Consider the following 18,335-nt stretch of genomic DNA (forward strand, 5'->3'; position numbering starts at 1 on the left):
CCACAAATAATGACAAAACATGTCACTTTCGATGAAATTTCAAGAGTTTGACCTCTGTAACCTTGAAAAGTATGTCAAATCAAAAATAGGGAGGACATATGATGCATAATTGCAAGCAGTACCTACCAAATTTTTTTTCAAATTTTTAAGACCAGTATTAAGGGAGAAAACATATATTTTCAGTTTTGACAATTAGCCCCCTGGCCTGGTGGCCAGGTCGAGAATCGGACCGGACCAAAATTCATTGTCAGGATGACCCAAAAACTGGCAGCATTTCTTCAGATGCATGATAGACGAAGGCCTTTAGGCTACATTTCTCTTATCAGATGTTTTCTATTGGTCGTGGTTTAGTATAACAGTATAACCGCAATACACACACATGCAGTGTACAGTGCATGCACTGATCGACCAGCTGATCTGATACAGCGCAGCCCACATGTCATAGGCCTATGCATTGCCAAATTTGTCATGATGATATGATGTCTTGAAGAAGGTCGAAGCTAAAGGAATAAAACTTGAGTCTGTTATTGAACAAGATCTTAGTCTTCGTAATAAACGAATTCATCAGGACATAATGCAACATAATTTGACAATAATTGCTTCATGAAACACTGCAAAAAAAACAATGGCTTACCACGAGGAAAAATAACGGTGGAGAGAATGCTGCATTCTGGGAAACTCGGGCTGTGTATACTCTGCCGATCAGTGGATGACCAAACACTTGATTATTGCGGACCATGGTGTCTAAGTCTGTATTTCTTTAAGTCTAAAAATAATAAGAAAATGTTTGTATTTCAGATACATTATTACCCATGACATAACAGTAAAATAACAAAATAAATATATAATCATGCTTTGTACGGCAAAATAACGATTTTATGCAGATCCGACACAGGACTGTTGATTGGTTTCTGTTGATACCACTGATAAACTTGTCGTCTCGTTCGTTGTCTGATCCAAACTACCCCATGACCTCTTCATGCGCCACTCAGTCATGTTTGTAAAAACTGGCCATTTCTAATTTCGATGCAACCCTTAATGCTAAAATAATAATTGATGGGGATCCAACGCAAAGTTATTGCCAAAATGTCGAAATTATTTGGCCTAAAATACCAACCACCACTTCAATAATTTTTTGAAAATTATAAAACTACGGGTACCAAATGAAAACCTCTGGCTTCAATTGATTAAAAACTTTAGGCAAATTTGAAAAGATCCATCACTACTCGACGTTTTAATAAAAACATATGCACCCGATGGTCATGAACATCGAAGATACAGCTGGATAAAAATTTGATATTTTACTTACCACATCAACACCGAAAGCGTTGATCTGCAGCCGCCATTTTGATACCTGGCGAATAGTAAACCTCATTGATAGATGACGTCTGGGCGGGAATTTGAATTGACGAAAAATATTCCAAGGCACGTTGCGCCCCCTCCTGATCAAAATTTCAACTTTTTCAAAAATTTATAATTATGTAAAATTTTTGTTATAATATTAAAGTATATTGTGACTGATTCTAATGTGCCTATGCCGAGATAGGCAAATTTCTTTTACAGCGTCTCGCTCGCAGGAAGTAGGTCGAATTGCGCTCATTTTTGGTTTCTGATCAGAGTTTGCCAAGATCAACAACTACTATAAATCTGAAGTGTCTGGTTTCAGTCGTTACAAAACGTCGGGGTATAGTTGAACCGATGGACTCACTCACTCACTGACTCACTCACATACACTGAATAGCTATTTGACCAGCTCTGCTGACCTTTGATCAGCTGAGCTAATGAAATGGCCAGGGGCCATTGTGCTCACCGTAAGTATTTTTTGTAGACAGTTACAGAAAGTGCTACAGTATGTAGGCCTCTCATAATTTATACATGCATCTGTGACCAGTTCAGAGCCGGCCCTGGCCAAGTGGTGAATCCGAGACTTGTGGTTCCAAGCTTGTAGAGTCTAGGTGAAAATGATAGTGAAGAAACGTGCCACTCCATGACAATGGTGAATATATTTTTAACTTTGACCTCAGTGACCCTGACAGGTAGGTCAAATAACAAACCAGGGTGATATGTGATGTAGACACATCCACCCGACCATAACAATTTCATCAATCGTTACACTACAGCAATCGGCAAAAAACGATTTCCAAGATGGCCGCCTAATTAAATCTATGGCACCAAATAAATCAAAAAATGAAGAAAATGTAAGATAGAACTCAGAAAAGAAAAAAGGAAAAGATGAAAAATAAAAATATTTTTGGCTGTCCTTGACCGGGGTTTGAACTCACGACCTTTGGATTGCCACAATACGAGGAAAAACCCACAAAACATGCAATTTCGGCCATATTTAAATTCCGATCTGGCTGAAACTTGGCATACAAATAGTGGCTTCTTAGATGCATCATTACACAAAATTAAAACTCTTTACATTGAACAACGACAAAATGTACCAAGAACGGTAAAGTTTTCAACTTTGACCTCTGTGAACTTGAAAGGTGGGTCAAATCAATGAAACGGACAGGGGCCATTGTGCTCACCGTATACATCATTTAGTAGGCAGGATCATGCTTAGTTTAGAGGTGAATATGGTGAACACAATCAGGCATGAAGACTTTTTTAGATGTGTATTGATGTCAAGTAATAAGACAGGGCAGTATATATAAGTTTATGATCCAACCAATAATTGTCTATGACATCAATCAGATCAATATCGTGTGATTGCTAAGAGTCCCTGCAATAAAAAATTCATCGAAAAAAAGTCATTAATAAGCGAGATATTGCACGTCCTACTTTTTCAGTTTTGACCCCCTAGTGGCCAAATCAAGAATCATATCAGGCCAAAATTCGGTGTCAGAGATTATCTGATGTAGGGGGTTACATGTACCAACTTTCAAGTTCATAGCTTTAGCAGTTAAGAAACGTGCCATAGTTACACTCGAACGGTCAATTTACGCCATTTGACCTCTGTGACCTAGAAAAGGAGGTCAAATCCAAAAATCATCGGAAATGTGATGTATCCTTGCTAGGAGTCCCTGCCAAAAAATTTTATCGAAAAGAATTCACTCAAATAAGCAAGATATTGCACTTCTTCCTTTTTCCGTTATGGCCCCCTGGTGGCCGAATAAAGAATCAGATCATGCCAAAATTCAACATCAGACGTTATCTGATGTAGGGGGTTATATGCACCAACTTTCAAGTTCATAGCTTTACTGGTTAAGAAACGTGCCATAGTTTACACTCTAACAGCCAATTTACGCCATATGACTTCTGTGACCTTGAAAAGTAGGTCAAATTGAAAACTCGTATAACATGTGATGTATTCTTCCTAACAGTACCTACCATAAGAATTTTATTGAAAACAAGTCACTTATAAGCGAGATATCACACTTTTTAGATTTCCACTTTTGGCCCCCTGGTGGCAAAGTTAGGAATCAGATCGAACCAAAATTCAGCACCAGAGGCAATGTGATATAGGGGGTTATATGTACCAAGTTTCAAGTTCATAGCTTTAGTTTTTAAGAAACGTGCCATAGTTTACACTCTAATGGCCAATTTACGCCATATGACCTCTGCGACCTTGAAAACAAGGTCAAATTAAAAACCTGTATAATATAAAATGTATATTTGCTATGAGTACCTACAACAAAAGTTTTATCGAAAACAAGTCACTAATAAGCGAGATATCACACTTTTTAGATATCGACATTTGGCCCCCTGGTGGCCAAACAGAGAATCAGATCGGACCGAAAATCAGTGTCAAGGGTCAGCTGACCTAGGGCATTCTGTGTACAAAGTTTCAAGTTCATAGCCCTAGCAGTTAAGAAACGTGCCACTGTTAGGATACGACGACGACGACGACGACGACGACGGACACAGCGCTATCATATAGACTCCCCTTACGGTGAGCCAAAAACCCGTAAGATATGTGATGTATCCTTGCTGGGAGTACCTACCATGAAACTTTTATCAAAAACAAATCAGTAATAAGCGAGAAATCACACTTTTTGAGTTTTGAGTTTGGGCCCCCTGGTGGCCAAGTCAATAATCAGACCGAACCAAAATTCAGTGTAAAAGGTCAACTGACCTAGGGGGTCATTTGTTCAAAGTTTCAAGTTCATAACTGTTGCGGTTGAGAAACGTGCCATAGTTACACTCAAACGGCAAATTTACTCCATTTGACCTCTGCGACCTCAAAAAGTAGGTCAAATCCGAAAAATCGTGCAACATCTAAGGTAACCTTGCTAGGGGTCCCAGCCATAAAAAATTCATCAAAAACAATTTGCTAATAAGCAGGCTATTGCACTTCTTCCTTTGCCCCCTGGTGGCAAAGTCAAGAATTAGATCAGGCTGAAATTCAGCACCAGAGGTTATCTGATATAGGGGGTTATATGTACCAAGTTTCAAGCTCATAGCTTTGGTGGTTGAGAAACGTGCCATAGTTACACTCAAATGGCCAATTCACGCCATTTGACCTCTGCGACCTTGAAAAGTAGATCAAATTAAAAACCCGTACGATATATGATGTATCCTTGCTATGAGTACCTACCACAAAAGTTTTATCGAAAACAAGTCACTAATAAGCGAGATATCACACTTTTTAGATATCCACATTTGGCCCCCTGGTGGCCAAGTAGAGAATCAGATCGGACAGAAATTTAGTGTCACGGGTCATCTGACCTAGGGGGTCATGTGTACAAAGTTTTAAGTTCATAGACCTAGCGGTTAAAAAACGTGCCACTGTTTTTGAACTAGGATACGACGGACAACGACGACGACGACGACGGACGACGACGGACGACGGACACAGCGGTATTGTATAGACTCCCCTACGGTGAGCAAAAAAGCAATTTTTAGTTTTTAACGAAAAGCCCCCTGGTGGCCAGATTAGGAATAAAATTGCGCTCAAAATCGAACTTGGCCTAGATCTTGGGTCCATATGCACATATGGAAGACCATTATGCACATATGGAAGATGAAAATGATCAGTCAAAAAATGAAAACAGTAGAGCGCTGACAAGGCAAAATGTTTATGAACTGACCGACGGACAGACGCACAACAGACCACCACTTACCACCCCCGAGCACAGCATGAGCCCTATTGGTCTATGACCTAGCGGGCTAAAAAGTCTGGCCTATAAATATTCTCTGATTCTTTAGAAGCATTGTCACGACCCCGTGCAGGCGCGAAGTATGACATTGATTGACATTTTAAATTGTACAGAACTGCTGGAAAAAAATCCATGAATTAAGTCTGTGCTGGTGTAATACTGTATTATATCAGTCTTCATGTCCACAGATTCACTGTTCCAATCCTTGTGACATTGTTGATGAAAAAGGAAGAAATCAAATATATAGAAATGTTTATATTAAACTCATCTGACCAGGTCTACAACATGCATGTACACAGTTCGGGATCCCAAGGCTAACTGAATTTGGAGGGAAACTCAGTAGACCAGGAAAACTATACAAACAATAATAGCTGATAAAGCACATACAATGAAATGACATAAGGCTCAGGGACCGTGAAGGCCCAAAATAACCTGAGCTAAACCATTGGTCATAGCAGACTTAAAGGGGGAATAAACTCTTCAAACTGTTCAAATTGAACCTGTTACACTGGCATCCCATCCGCCATGCAAGAATAAACTCATCAGGGTCTGCACCCTTATTCTGAGAGTAATCCATTGGCATCGATTGAAAATTGTTTTTTATTCAATCAATATTCCATACCGGTCCAATCCTTTTGTTACAACTTATAAAAGATCCACTCCTATAGCGGCTATACATGTACAAACATGGATAGGGAAAAATTAAAAGAAGTGTTTACAATTTGTTAACAAAATAAACAAACCTGAGTAATTTTTCTGTACGCAAGAAGTTAGCTGAGTCAGAGTAGGCTTACAACTCCTCATGCTATAAGAGCTTCTTGTCCGCGGTATGGAATTGGATTTAGAACAATGTTTATTGGAAGAATTTAATGATATTCTGTTTTGAAGATAGCAACAATTAAAAGTATCTCTTCATGGCATCTAGTTTTCATGAGTTTTGAGCAGATCTGAGAAAGAGAGTTCATTTCCATATTACTGTAGAGTTCATAGCTCAGATCTGTTAGCAGCCATCTTCAAAAGCACATTTAGCGCAAGATGATAATGGGGCGCACATTAAACCCACATGACTACCTCTGTCTGCTCCAAATAAACAGTTTCAAAGCTTCTACAGGGGTTGGGGGGTATGGGACAGAACATCCCACGAAAACCAAAGCAATGCATTTTCTGTTGTCCGCTGACAGAAACAAAAGAAGAGCTCAGGGATGGGACCACACATCCCGGAATGGGACCTAACATCCAAACATTGGTGGACGAAAATCATTTTAATCAGGTTTTTTTGCTTGTATTTGTCCTTCATACTCATTTTTGAGAATGTTATTGACAAAACTCGCTCCATCAAGCAGAGCACTTCTTATTTAGCCTCTAGTATATGATAATGCCAATTATGTTACGTATATACATCCCAGTAATCGGGAATTTCAATAGTACTGTTGGCCTCAAAAACTAATATCGAGAGTATTCAAGTGCAACGAACAGCGAAACTAATTTATAACTATTGGTCAAAATGTTTACTTAGACGCAGTCTCCCATTACACCCAATAATGCCACAGAGAATGGGACACCTATCAGGCAAAATAACGTACATCTACACAAGCATTTCTGAACAAAACCAACATAAAAGCATTTACTTGCCATTATACATATTGCCAAAGTCTTTGTCAAAACAGTTAGACATTGCACCAGTGTTCTCTTACAAACACATGCTTCTGCACAAAACTTCAGTAAAAACATTTACTTGACATTATACATATCACCAAATGTCTTTGTATTAATGATTAGACATTACATCTATGTTCCCTTACAAAAAAACCCGCATGTCGATAATGGTGAAATTAGGGTTTACCATGGCAAAGAATAAAAGCATTTACCTTGCTCATCATGGTGAAATATTTCGCTGTCCCAATTCACTATGGGGAAAAGCTGTCAGTTTACCATGGTGAAAAAGGACACAAATTTTCCTTAAAGGTAAGGTATTGACTGACCTCGATGGATCCATAGTTGCACTCAGGTTGACTTTCCTTGGGCCAAGACTCTGATTTTCATTCTTCTCCCAGCCAACACATTTTGGACAGTCTGATGAGGATGGGAAAAAAGAGATATACACGGTAAAAGGAAAGATAGAACAAATAATTCCCAAAACAACAATTGCAAGAAAATAGCATCGCAAAGCAAGCATAACCCCTCAGCCTATTAAGGTTGAAGGTGAGATAATGGTGAAGTTGGCTTAGTGGAGTGACTAGTTTGGATATGGAAATTAAAATTGTGGAAACCTATTTTGAAGATGTGAGTGTGGCGGCCATATTGAATTTCGAATCGCGCCGATTTTCGAAAGGAACCTTCCCCTTACAAAACTGCATTAGGCCTACACCCACTAAAAATTGATTCCATCCTCCAAGCCGTTCTCCTCGAAATTGACGGAAACCGATTTCAAGCACGTTGCCCTGGTGACCATATTGAGAATCAGAATGAGCCGGTTTTTGAAAGGAACCTTCCGTTAGTCACCCCCAACGTACATATCAGAAATAAATTTGATCGGACGCACGGTTCTCCTCGAAATTGACGGAAACCAATTTCAAACACGCCGCCCTGGTGGCCATATTGAGAATCAGAACGAGCCGGTTTTCGAAAGGAACCTTCCTCTAGTCACCCCCAATGTACATACCAACAAGAGGCCCAAGGGCCTGGCGCTCAGCTGAAATGGATAGGTGAAGGCAAGGGCCAAGTGTGTGTTGGTACGCTGTTATTATGAGGCAACGTGAAGCTGTAACGTCTAGCACGCAGAAGTGCTGGTGCGAAAGACCTTCTTCCTATACCAGTGCATGCTGAAGTACTGAGTTGACGTCACCCTGCTATTATGACGTAAAGTCATTTCTATTGCCGTTGCAGTAGTGGGGTGTGTGATGACGTCAAGGAGTTGTGTGGTGACGTCAAAGAGTGGAGTCCTTGTCTTCATGCAGCATAGGGGGAACTAATAACATGCACATGGACACAAGGTACATAATTATTACAGTGTATTTTGTGAGGTGGGGCCTGGTACTTTACAATGGTCAAATGAACCAACTGTTGTCTGGACATTGATGAATTGGATGCAGCCAAATGTTTGGGATCGTCTTTTTTGTATGTGAAGAAAAGAAGATAAAGAGTTGGTTAACAAAATGAACTTTATTAGTGCGGCAGATATTTGAAGCGCCTGGCGGCAGATATTTGTTGCCTTGCGGCAGATATTTGATAACGCTCTCCGTGAATGGCAGTAAAAGCAGTAAAACGAGTAAGCACACCTTACTCTGAATGTGGGAACAGCAAGTGCTTTCCTGGACTTGAAATGTGCCAACGACTCCTCTTGCAATAACCAACAACAGTTAATCTTTACAAAAAGAGAAGAGAAATTAAACACTGACTGAATAACAAGAGGCCCAAGGGCCTGGCGCTCAGCTGAGTTGTTGCTGCGTTGTTCGTATATATTACATTACTCGTCAAACTCTACTAAACTAAGGACTCAAAGCCTAAGGATATTAGCTTCTGGATGTGTAACAGTGAATTGCGGTAGACTGGCGCAATCTACTTCAAGCAAGCTCCACCCTTGCAATGTGTGCGCAAACAGATAACCTAACCTATATTGGACCATCAATTCTACACACAGCAACATGATTCATCCTCAGCTGTTACCATGATGATGATGATGATGATCCTTTTCGCAAATTGGTCGTCTTCTGTCTTTCTTCCATACTTCAGTGCCACCGGATGTAGTCTGCCCTTGTGGAGGGATCCTTTCAGCACCGGGACACAAGAATCCATGCGAATTGAATCACATGGAGAGACTAGCCCAATCACCCGCTTTTGGCTGGGTAGAAATGGGTAAATCTCGCAGACTGGACCTTAAACTCTACTGCCGACGTGTGAGGCCGGTCTGACAGATGAGTAAGTGGGGTCCACCTAATGCAGAAGGCACCAGTTTCCCCAACTAAAAGGGTAACATTAACAAAATGCTCTACCCAACTCTATTATTGCCTAAAGTCCTGTGTACACTAGTAAAATATTAGCAACATTTTTACATTTCCAGTTGCAACAAATGTTGCAAAAATGTTGCGTAGTGTGTACAGAGCAAAACGCGTCTTACAACATGTTGTAAAATTGTTGCAAATTAAATGCAATGCAATTCTTTGTTGCATGTTGTAAAAATGTTGCAAACTCTTCAGCCAATCAGAAATAGGATTTGCGTCATGTGATCTACCGGAGTTCATGTGACCTGAACAAGAAGCAGGTATAGCAACTCTCAAGTGAGTGTCTTGCTTCGTAGGGTGATGAAACCTTTTCTAGAAGTTTTTGTATGACGGCTTGTCAGTCAGCCGCAACTCCTTTAGGCTGCGTATCCATAGGCTGTTCCGTGCCCTGCACAACATTCCCTTTTTACCGCCTGGCGCGCCACACGGACAATGAACCTTCGTTGGTGTTATTGATCGTTCCCATAGGTTATGCCGTGTCACATTGCGGGCATATATGCACTGTGGATTGGGAATATAGGCCCATATTGGGATTGAACATGTCCATTCTTTTGCGAGTGAACAACACGGAAGCAATGTCTGAGGCGAAATTAATTCAAGAGGTTCATCAACGGGAACTACTCTGGGACCCCGAAACTGATGATTATCATAACAAGCACGAACCTGTTATTTGTTGCTTAAAAGTCAGGTTTTATATACATGTACATGTCAATTTGATGTTGCAAGTGAAAATACAAGTTACTTGTATTTTCATTTTCAATATTCATAAGAAATTGTCTTCTGAAATAATGACAGCGTGTGGATAAACGCGATTGACCGCTGCGAAATGAGGACTACAAAGGCCTACATGACCAAAAAGGAATATCCAATGGAGACGCAGGGCATAGCGCCAGGTCACAAGGCTGTTACACCATAACGCCACACTACACAGGGGCATACCCTATGGATACGCGGCCTTAACAGGCAGTGGTATGCCCCATCATCCACCCTCATTTTGATCCAGGGCCTGGTCCATATTCTCTTTGGTTATTTCGCCGCCTCTTCCGTCTCTCAACAATGACAGCTAAAATTGCTGCAGAAGCACTCAAAACACATCTTCTCTCCTTGGAATCATCCATTTTCCCTCCAAAATACCTATTTCCCTTTGTTCCCACTAAAAAGTTTGCAACAATTTACCAACATGTTGTAAAAATGTTGCTAATTTGTTGCAATTTTGTTGCTAGTGAACACAGGGCCTTGAAGAGCTTGTTGTAAAATTGTTGTAAAAATGTTGGTAAAATGTTGGTAAAATGTTGCTAATATTTTACTAGTGTACACCCTGCTTAAGTCAAGTGAAACTCTTAACAAACCTTAGCTGCCACCATTGAAATGTCGATAATAATGATAGCAAGTAAAAACTTTAAACAGATAAACTTGATTTTTTTAACCAACTGCCACATGCGGTTTTCTTTATTTAGTAAATTTTGAGGTAAGTATTACAGAATGAAATACTTGAATACTAGAATTGCCTGGCTCTTCTGATGATTGCACTGGTGAACACCGAAGTCGATGGGATGTGCAAAGTCATAGCTCGATCCTCTCTCTTGGTCATCTTTGAGATGTGGTCACCAAATATGTTCAAATGCAGCTGCAGATCATTCCTGTCCTGCAAAACATGATGAGGAGATAACATTTTAATTTTGATCGAATAGGTAAGCTAGCCAAGTTTTATAAGCCCCCCTTTAGGAGGGGCTCTTAAGATACACGTGTGTGTGGGAGTATATACTGATTTGATGAGAAATAAAGAGAGTAAATATTGTATATCCTACAAACAATTTTTTTTGGTATTTTTCTGAATTAACTCCGTTGAGTTTACCGATTTCTCCGCGATCTTCCGGTGGTGGTTGCTATCCCATTGATTGAAATCAATTTAAATCTTCATGGGAATTCGCTACATCATATGCCTAAGAAATTGGCCAATTATATTAACATTTTTATTAGAGAAATATCCGTCCTAAATAATGACAGAAAAGGGTGGTTTATTTCAATTTTGTGTCGACATGATCGAGGTCACGTGACATAAAAACAAAACAATCGCACACACCCGTCCAAAAAAGGCACAAATACATTTTTCCAGCTTAAAACCACACTGACGACTAAGTTATATTGGTCTTCTGCCAAAATCTGAAGTATCAATATGAATCACAAACTAGAACTAGCTCTATTTAGCAAAAGTTGCGTGAAAAATTCGGGTGAGCGACGTACATTCTGTACCCTAGTGGCCAATAAATAAACTACTTTCAGCCGTCTGCTCCGGTCTCGTTAGGGAGTTTTTCCCAAATGTACGCGATGATGACGTGCCCATTAACAGGACGTAACATCTATTTTAAAATGCGTTTCGAAAGTGAATGCATGAAGACAACCCATTTACCGTGAATAAGGACAATCACAATGTATTACATTACCAAAACAAAAATGTGTCGGAAGGAACTATAATTACTATGGATGGTCCCATCGCACCCCCCCTCCAGCAGTATGACACAGAAGGGCTAGTTGACTGTCCACCGGGGGGGTTTGGGGGGAGCTTCCCCCCAACGCACTGGTAAAAACCTATGTCGACGGAGGGGGGTTTGGGCGGTGTCCCCCCATTGTAACAGCTGTAGTTGTTCGAGCTTGCACTTAACATATGCTCGTAGGGGGGTTCGGGGGAGCTCCCCCGACCTAAAGGGGGGCTCACTAAGTCCTTGACTTTACATATTAGGGAGCTCTTAAGCGAGCTTTATGGTTAAGGGTCGAATGTGTGTGTGTATACCGTCAACGAAAAAAACTTGACCCGGTTGACCGGAACCAGAAAACCTCTGCACCCAGGTGACATTTTTGCACGCGAATCGTATACGCTAACGCACAGCAATTTACCTGGGGAGAGATTTTCTTTTTCCAAACAATTCAGCAGGACGCTACGATGTTTACGCAGAGAAGCCGCTGTTCGGTTGAAGATTTCGTCAAAACAGGGCCGAATCAAAGTGTAACGATACCCTGGGGCGAATCGAAATGCATTAAACAACAAGCTGCATCGCTGCCAGAGATTATTTTTCTCTTTCCGCGACGAGATCGTGCTTTGAACTGGCAAAATTCCGCAAAAGATTTTCCGTCTGCTAACTTTTCCGTAGTTTCAAGCGCACCAACATGATCGGTCCGGGGCTGCCCGTTTCGACGACGATTTCGTCAATATCATGGGGTGTGACAATATGTCAACGGTCTGGTTCCATTAATAATGCAATAATCTTGAAAGTACATTGGTCTCAATGTCTATTTCCCCGTTTCCATGTCAAAATCCTACCGTGAAACCTGAAACCACTCGTCCACAACACTGGCCATTTTAATTTTCCGTAGAAAGCGCATGCGCACTTAACTCAAACGCACGCGCTACCCTCAGGTCTCACAAGCCGGTGCGGAGGCCAGGCCTACCTGCCTCCAAAAATGACGCGACGTCATTTCATGCATACCCCTGTTCCAGCGGCTGTAGACTTGGCAGTACGTTACTCTCACACAAACCAATACATTTCTGAATAGCATATCTCTTGTATTGTAGAATACATCTGACCAAGTTTGACCAAGTTTGACCAAGTGATCAGGTGCTAATCTTGAAGTTATAAGGCATAGAGGTGAAATTTTTTCAAATTTGCGTTATACAGGGTGTCTCATGCATTGTGCTACATCAGTCTATGCATGACTGTATGTCTAGGCGACGTTGGTCTTTTTGAATTAGAATATAAATCTTAATTACACTTGGGTCTTGGGATCATTATGCTTATCTCCGGGCAAAAATACCTATCCTTCTCCTGTTGTGTTTAGTTTCCCACATTCTCCCCACTTATTTTCTATACTGCGACAGCGTCTACTGGGTCAACTGCCATGATGGCATCATCCTAACTATATCCCCCCTCTCCCACCCACCAACTACTCGCCATCAATCATTGACATTGTGTGCTAGCCAACTGCTTCTTCGGTAAACTGCCATGATGGCATCATCCTAACTATATAACCCCCCCCCCCCACCAAGTCTTCTCGCTTACCAGCCCTATTAACGAAGAGCTCCCTATCAAGGCCTGAGCCTTCCTCATATTATCAAATACAAGGCCAACAACAACTGATAAGGCGCTAGGGCCGAATGATCAAGGAAGTTCATTGATATGATTGGGAATACATTGTGATAAGAGTGATGAATCGGCCCCGTTTGAAGCATTGTGCTATGTACAGTGTGCAAGTGTCAGTGTGTATCCGCTATCGCATTTATTGTTTGTTGACATTTCAAATCGCTGGAGTCGATCCTCAATTACACTGTTTATGTACATTGGCAACCTTACCCGATGATATCAGAACGATGTTTATTATTGTCTTGTTTATTCACATTAGTTCTGCTGTGTGACAAGAGTTATTTGTTGAGAAATCCATGATTTAAAGCCGGACTTTGACATCGTTTCTCAGACCAACCAAGCTGCATTTCGCAGATCGTTTTTCAACGATCGTCGACGAACAATTTCAAATTAATCACATCCAATTAAACAATCCAAGCCTTCCCTAATGTCATCAACATGCAATAACACAAGCAGCCAAATATTATCGCCTATGAAATTGTGAATTTAATGAGAACTTACCTCTGAATTGACAGAACGCGATCTATTCCATAGCATGGTCTCCTTACGTCTGAACTGCGCAGACTCGAGACGTGACGTTCGCTGCATGTGTGATTGGACGTGGGATAACTCGCGCGAAATTTAAAATGCTCTTCTTGGAGGGTGCTCACTAAATTGTGCCAGTAACACCACCTGGTGAGAAATTCATGAACTACGCCTATTGATAATGAAAGAGAAAGCTTTGCTCTATAAAATTAGATTTGATTCATGATCCCCAACTGAGAAATCAGCTGCTGGAAAAGTTTTTGGAAAATTTTGCTCGGTGCCACCTAGTGGCCAAACCGCTCATCCTGCCGGACCCACATTTGGTCTATTCAGGAGTCCTGAAGGGTCTCAACGCCTCAGAGGGAAAATCTATCGCCTATCCGCCATAGTTTTGAAACGTGCCTGTTTAACGGACAGACAGACAGACAGACAGACAGACAGACAGACAGACAGACGGACACTCATTCTACCATTTACTCATATGAATAGCTCAGCTTTTCAGCTGAGCTAAAAAAGGGTGACATAGACGGGGAAATGTACACCACCGGATACAGTCTGTGCTTGATCAGGCATTTGTCAGATGATATCCTGAACAAGGCATCTATGGAAGCAAATCCAGGAAGAGACTTAACCTTCGAAGGGCACACTTATTACTCAGTGAAAAGTCAGTCCTGTGGGCTGTTTTCCAATTCAAAATAAAAGTGTAACCTCTTTAAATAAGTCTCACAGACTGAACCATAACAGTAACACTCAACAGCCAACCGTGCCCACATGATGTGAGCCGAGAGCTGGGCTTAAAGATGAGCGAGTGGTGTACTTCATTTTGAAAATTGTCCATCGTCTACGACATGTGACAGAACAGGATCTAGTGGACTTAATGATGAGGTCGAACAAATAAGGTGTCCATCAAATGAATCATGAGGGCCTGTTGAGTTATACTCTAAGCCTGTCCTATAGGGCTAGGCTATCGTTTTTGTCTTTTTTTACAGCCTACAGCACAGCCATGCACAGCGCAGTATACAGACAGTACAGGATTGCAAACCAAAAACATGAGCATTGCTGCGTAATGAAACTGCCGTGGATATTCATACTACGATGTCATAATGTGACTTTCAAAATAATTGTTGTCACGGCCAATGACCAGACAGGGAGAAAACAAACGTAAATGGGGAGATTTGTTCCAAAATAGCCAAACACAACAACTCAGGACCGTAGCCAAAATGGCCGACGGCGAATTCTCCGGTCGCCAGCGCAGTCCATAAACAAGCATCAATTTTACCAACTTTGGGTGCAAGCTTGGTCATCAAAGTTACAGAACTGTTAGAAATACATCTAAACAACATATATATATACAGTTAAAAGTGCATAAAAATCCCGATTCAACCTACTTTTTTTTCTCCGCCAGACTCCGGGCCCTACCGGTCGTTATTTAGAGCGACCGCCACTAGAGTGTTTATAAAGATCTTTCGCCGTTTTAATTGCGCGTTTTAGGCAGATCAATCAATTATTACATGCATGCATTATATATCACCGAAATGATAATTGCGTAGGCTATTTGAAACTAAGTTCAGATATTATTTTCGATCTTTGAATTGAATTTAAGCGAGTGATTTTTGACACCCGGTCGTCATATCAGGACTTGCAAAATTCAGGCAAGATCGCTTGCATCATCGCCACGTTTGAAAACCGAATTTCACAGATTCCACAAATATTTATCCCATACCATATGTATCACCTCAAAGGTAACTCTCTAGACTATTTGAAACTAAGTTCAGATACTTATTTTCACAAAAATTCGAAGCTATGCAAGTGATTTTCACTGGTAGAGATTGACGGAAACAAATTTCTCGCTCTAAAATGATATGAGACGAGCACCAACTTTCGCTAATTTGAGCACAAAATTTCCGCAATATTACAAAAAACTATTTATAAGTCTGAATTATATAGACTCTTTCAGTACCTAAAAAAATTTCAGGTACATGGTCATGTTGACTAAAAGAGTATCAACCGATTGAACATGAGAAATTTCACTCCCCTTTATTGAAGCAGCAACTACTGCCATTTCTAAACGGTAGCATCTCTTCTATTGATCGGCCAATCAGCGGCACTGCTTGCAACAAAGTTGAGCAACCGCCAAATTTGAAATCGCCAAAATTCAGTCAATGTGCCTGCACGAACGGTTCTCCTCGAAATTGACGGAAACCGATTTCAAGCACGTCGCCCTGGTGACCATATTGAGAATCAGAACGAGCCGGTTTTCGAAAGGTACCTTCCTCTAGTCACCCCCAACGTACATACCAACAAGAGGCCCAAGGGCCTGGCGCTCAGCTGGATGACCTAATAACACAGGACTGAGGGTGTAAAGTAGTAAATATCGGCTTTATACTACTGTTTGAAGGTCAAGAGAACACGTTATACCACTAAAATTTCCAATGCAGAGCTGCCAGCTGGATGAAATATGATTGAACTAATCATCCATGGTAATGGTATGCAAATATTACAGGAGGCAATGGAAGATATCCCTAGTTCAGTATGTTGTTTCGGTAGCTTTACAGACAAGAAGTGTCAGAGAGGATGTGACATCTCCATGGACAACTGTAGTATGTCCAGGCTGGGCTGTACAGCTATGGGCGGTTATATCCGCAATAAATGGAGGTTGCAAGTTTTATATGGACGTTAACAATTTGATAAGGAGGTTGCAAATTTGGGTGGTTAAATTAAAGACATTAGAATTTATGACATTAACAAATTTAAGACGTTAGTAATTATAGACATGGCGATTTACGGAGGTTGTGAATTAGGGTCGTATTGTTTAACAGACGTGGTTTTATACAGACGTTGTTTAATACAGACGTTGTGTTATACAGTTGTATGTTTAACAGCCGTTGGGCGGCGCTGGTGTCGCTCGTGTCGGAAATGAAGGGAGTAGTTCGGTTGCGTTAGATTTCTGCCATTAATGACCTCCACGCAGCAGTATCTGTCGCCAAGTTAATTAACAACATATCTTGCTGAGTATACAATAGGTGGAAGTGCTCGCCAGGTTTTTCTTACACACGGCAAAGATCCGTGTCTTTGCCATACTCAGCAAGATATGTTGTTAATTAATTTGGCGACAGATGCTGCTCCGTAAAGGTCATTAATGGCAGAAATCTAGCGCTTACCGAACTACTTTCTTCATTTCCGACACAAGCGACACGAGCGCCACCCAACGGCTGTTAAACATGGGACTAACACCACTGTCTTTTTTTTTAATAAGGTAGAGATTACAGGAGTCAGAACTTCTCTACAAAGACTGCATTGGTAAAGGTCCAGAGTGATATCTTGATGAAAATGGACAAACAAGAAGTGTGCCTGTTAGTCCTACTAGACTTAAGTGCGGCATTTGACACTGTCAATGTGACAAATCTTCTAACCATAATGAAAGAGGATTTCGGTATCTCTGGAACAGTTCTAAAGTGGTTGGAGTCCTACCTCGTAGGAAGAGGCCAACAAATTGTCCTGGGCGACTGCCATTCAAAGCGCTTCAATCTGAACTGTGGTGTCCCACAGGGAAGCTGTCTGGGCCCAGTCCTTTTTCTGTTTTACCTGTCCCGTCTGTACCATCTGTTGGCTCTACATGCCCCTCGGTTTCTTGGTAACTCTGACGATAACCAGCTGTTCATGTCATTCAGACCAGTCACAGTCGAAAATGTGCAGGGGGCCGTGGAGACAGTGGTTCGGTGCATACGCGATGCGCGCGCATGGTTTATTGACAACCATCTCTGCATAAATGACACTAAGACAGAATGCATGTTGATTGGCTCCAGGCAGCAGCTTGGGAAGGTGAGCATTGACGGAGTCAGGGTGGGGAACTCGACAGTCAGCACCAGTACGTCAGTCAGAAATCTGGGTGTCTTTTTTGACGAACATATGTCGATGGAAACTCATGTCAGTAAAGTCTGCTCTAGAGCTTTCTTTGACCTCGACAAGATTCGTCAGATTCGCACCACCAACACCATGGTGCATGCGTTTGTTACATCTTACCTGGACTACTGCAATGCTCTCCTCTACGGCATCACGGAACAGCAGTATGGCAGGTTGCAGCGTGTTCTAAATGCTGCAGACAGGGTTACATGCTTGATTCCCAAGTTTGACTGTATCAGTCCGGTTCTGATGCGGCTCCATTGGCTGCCTGTCAAGGCAAGGGTTGGGTTTAAGATACTCTTGCTCACCTACAAGGCAGTCCATGGAGCGGCACCGGCTTACCTGACTGATATGGTACAACGCCGACGTGGGTCAGCCTATTCCCTCAGATGCCGCTTTCCTTCTACAGGAGCCACGCACCAAGTGCATACGTTTTGGTGACAGATCCTTCTACAAGACAGATCCTTCCACAAGGAGTGGCGGCGCCACTCCTATGGAATGGGCTGCCCACACACATTAGACTTGCGGAGTCAAAGGCAGATTTTAGAACAATGCTAAAAGCACACCTTTTTCGAGTGTATTTCAAAGTCGCCTGAGAGTTGGTGAAATTTTTCACCAAATTTGGGCGCTCGTTTTTCATGACATTGTGCTCTACTGCGAATCCCTAG

The 18,335-nt window shown here is 41.5% G+C and overlaps 1 protein-coding gene across 4 annotated transcripts in view; it reads right to left on the reverse strand.

Moving 5' to 3' along the window:
- Window positions 1-18,335, reverse strand: part of LOC135491759 (ubiquitin-like modifier-activating enzyme ATG7) — a 380,340-nt gene that overhangs the window by 195,041 nt on the left and 166,964 nt on the right. For all 4 annotated transcript variants that reach the window (XR_010447875.1, XM_064777886.1, XM_064777888.1 and 1 more), the window contains exon 8: window positions 7,085-7,175. Coding sequence is in view for 3 of the 4 variants with exons in the window: in XM_064777886.1 (XP_064633956.1) it covers window positions 7,085-7,175 (91 nt within the window). In the remaining variant the exon portion in view is untranslated. The remainder of the gene's footprint in view (window positions 1-7,084; window positions 7,176-18,335) is intronic.

This window comes from Lineus longissimus, chromosome 7, assembly GCF_910592395.1.
Source record: "Lineus longissimus chromosome 7, tnLinLong1.2, whole genome shotgun sequence".
In the NCBI taxonomy this organism is placed as follows: Eukaryota; Metazoa; Nemertea; class Pilidiophora; order Heteronemertea; family Lineidae; genus Lineus; species Lineus longissimus.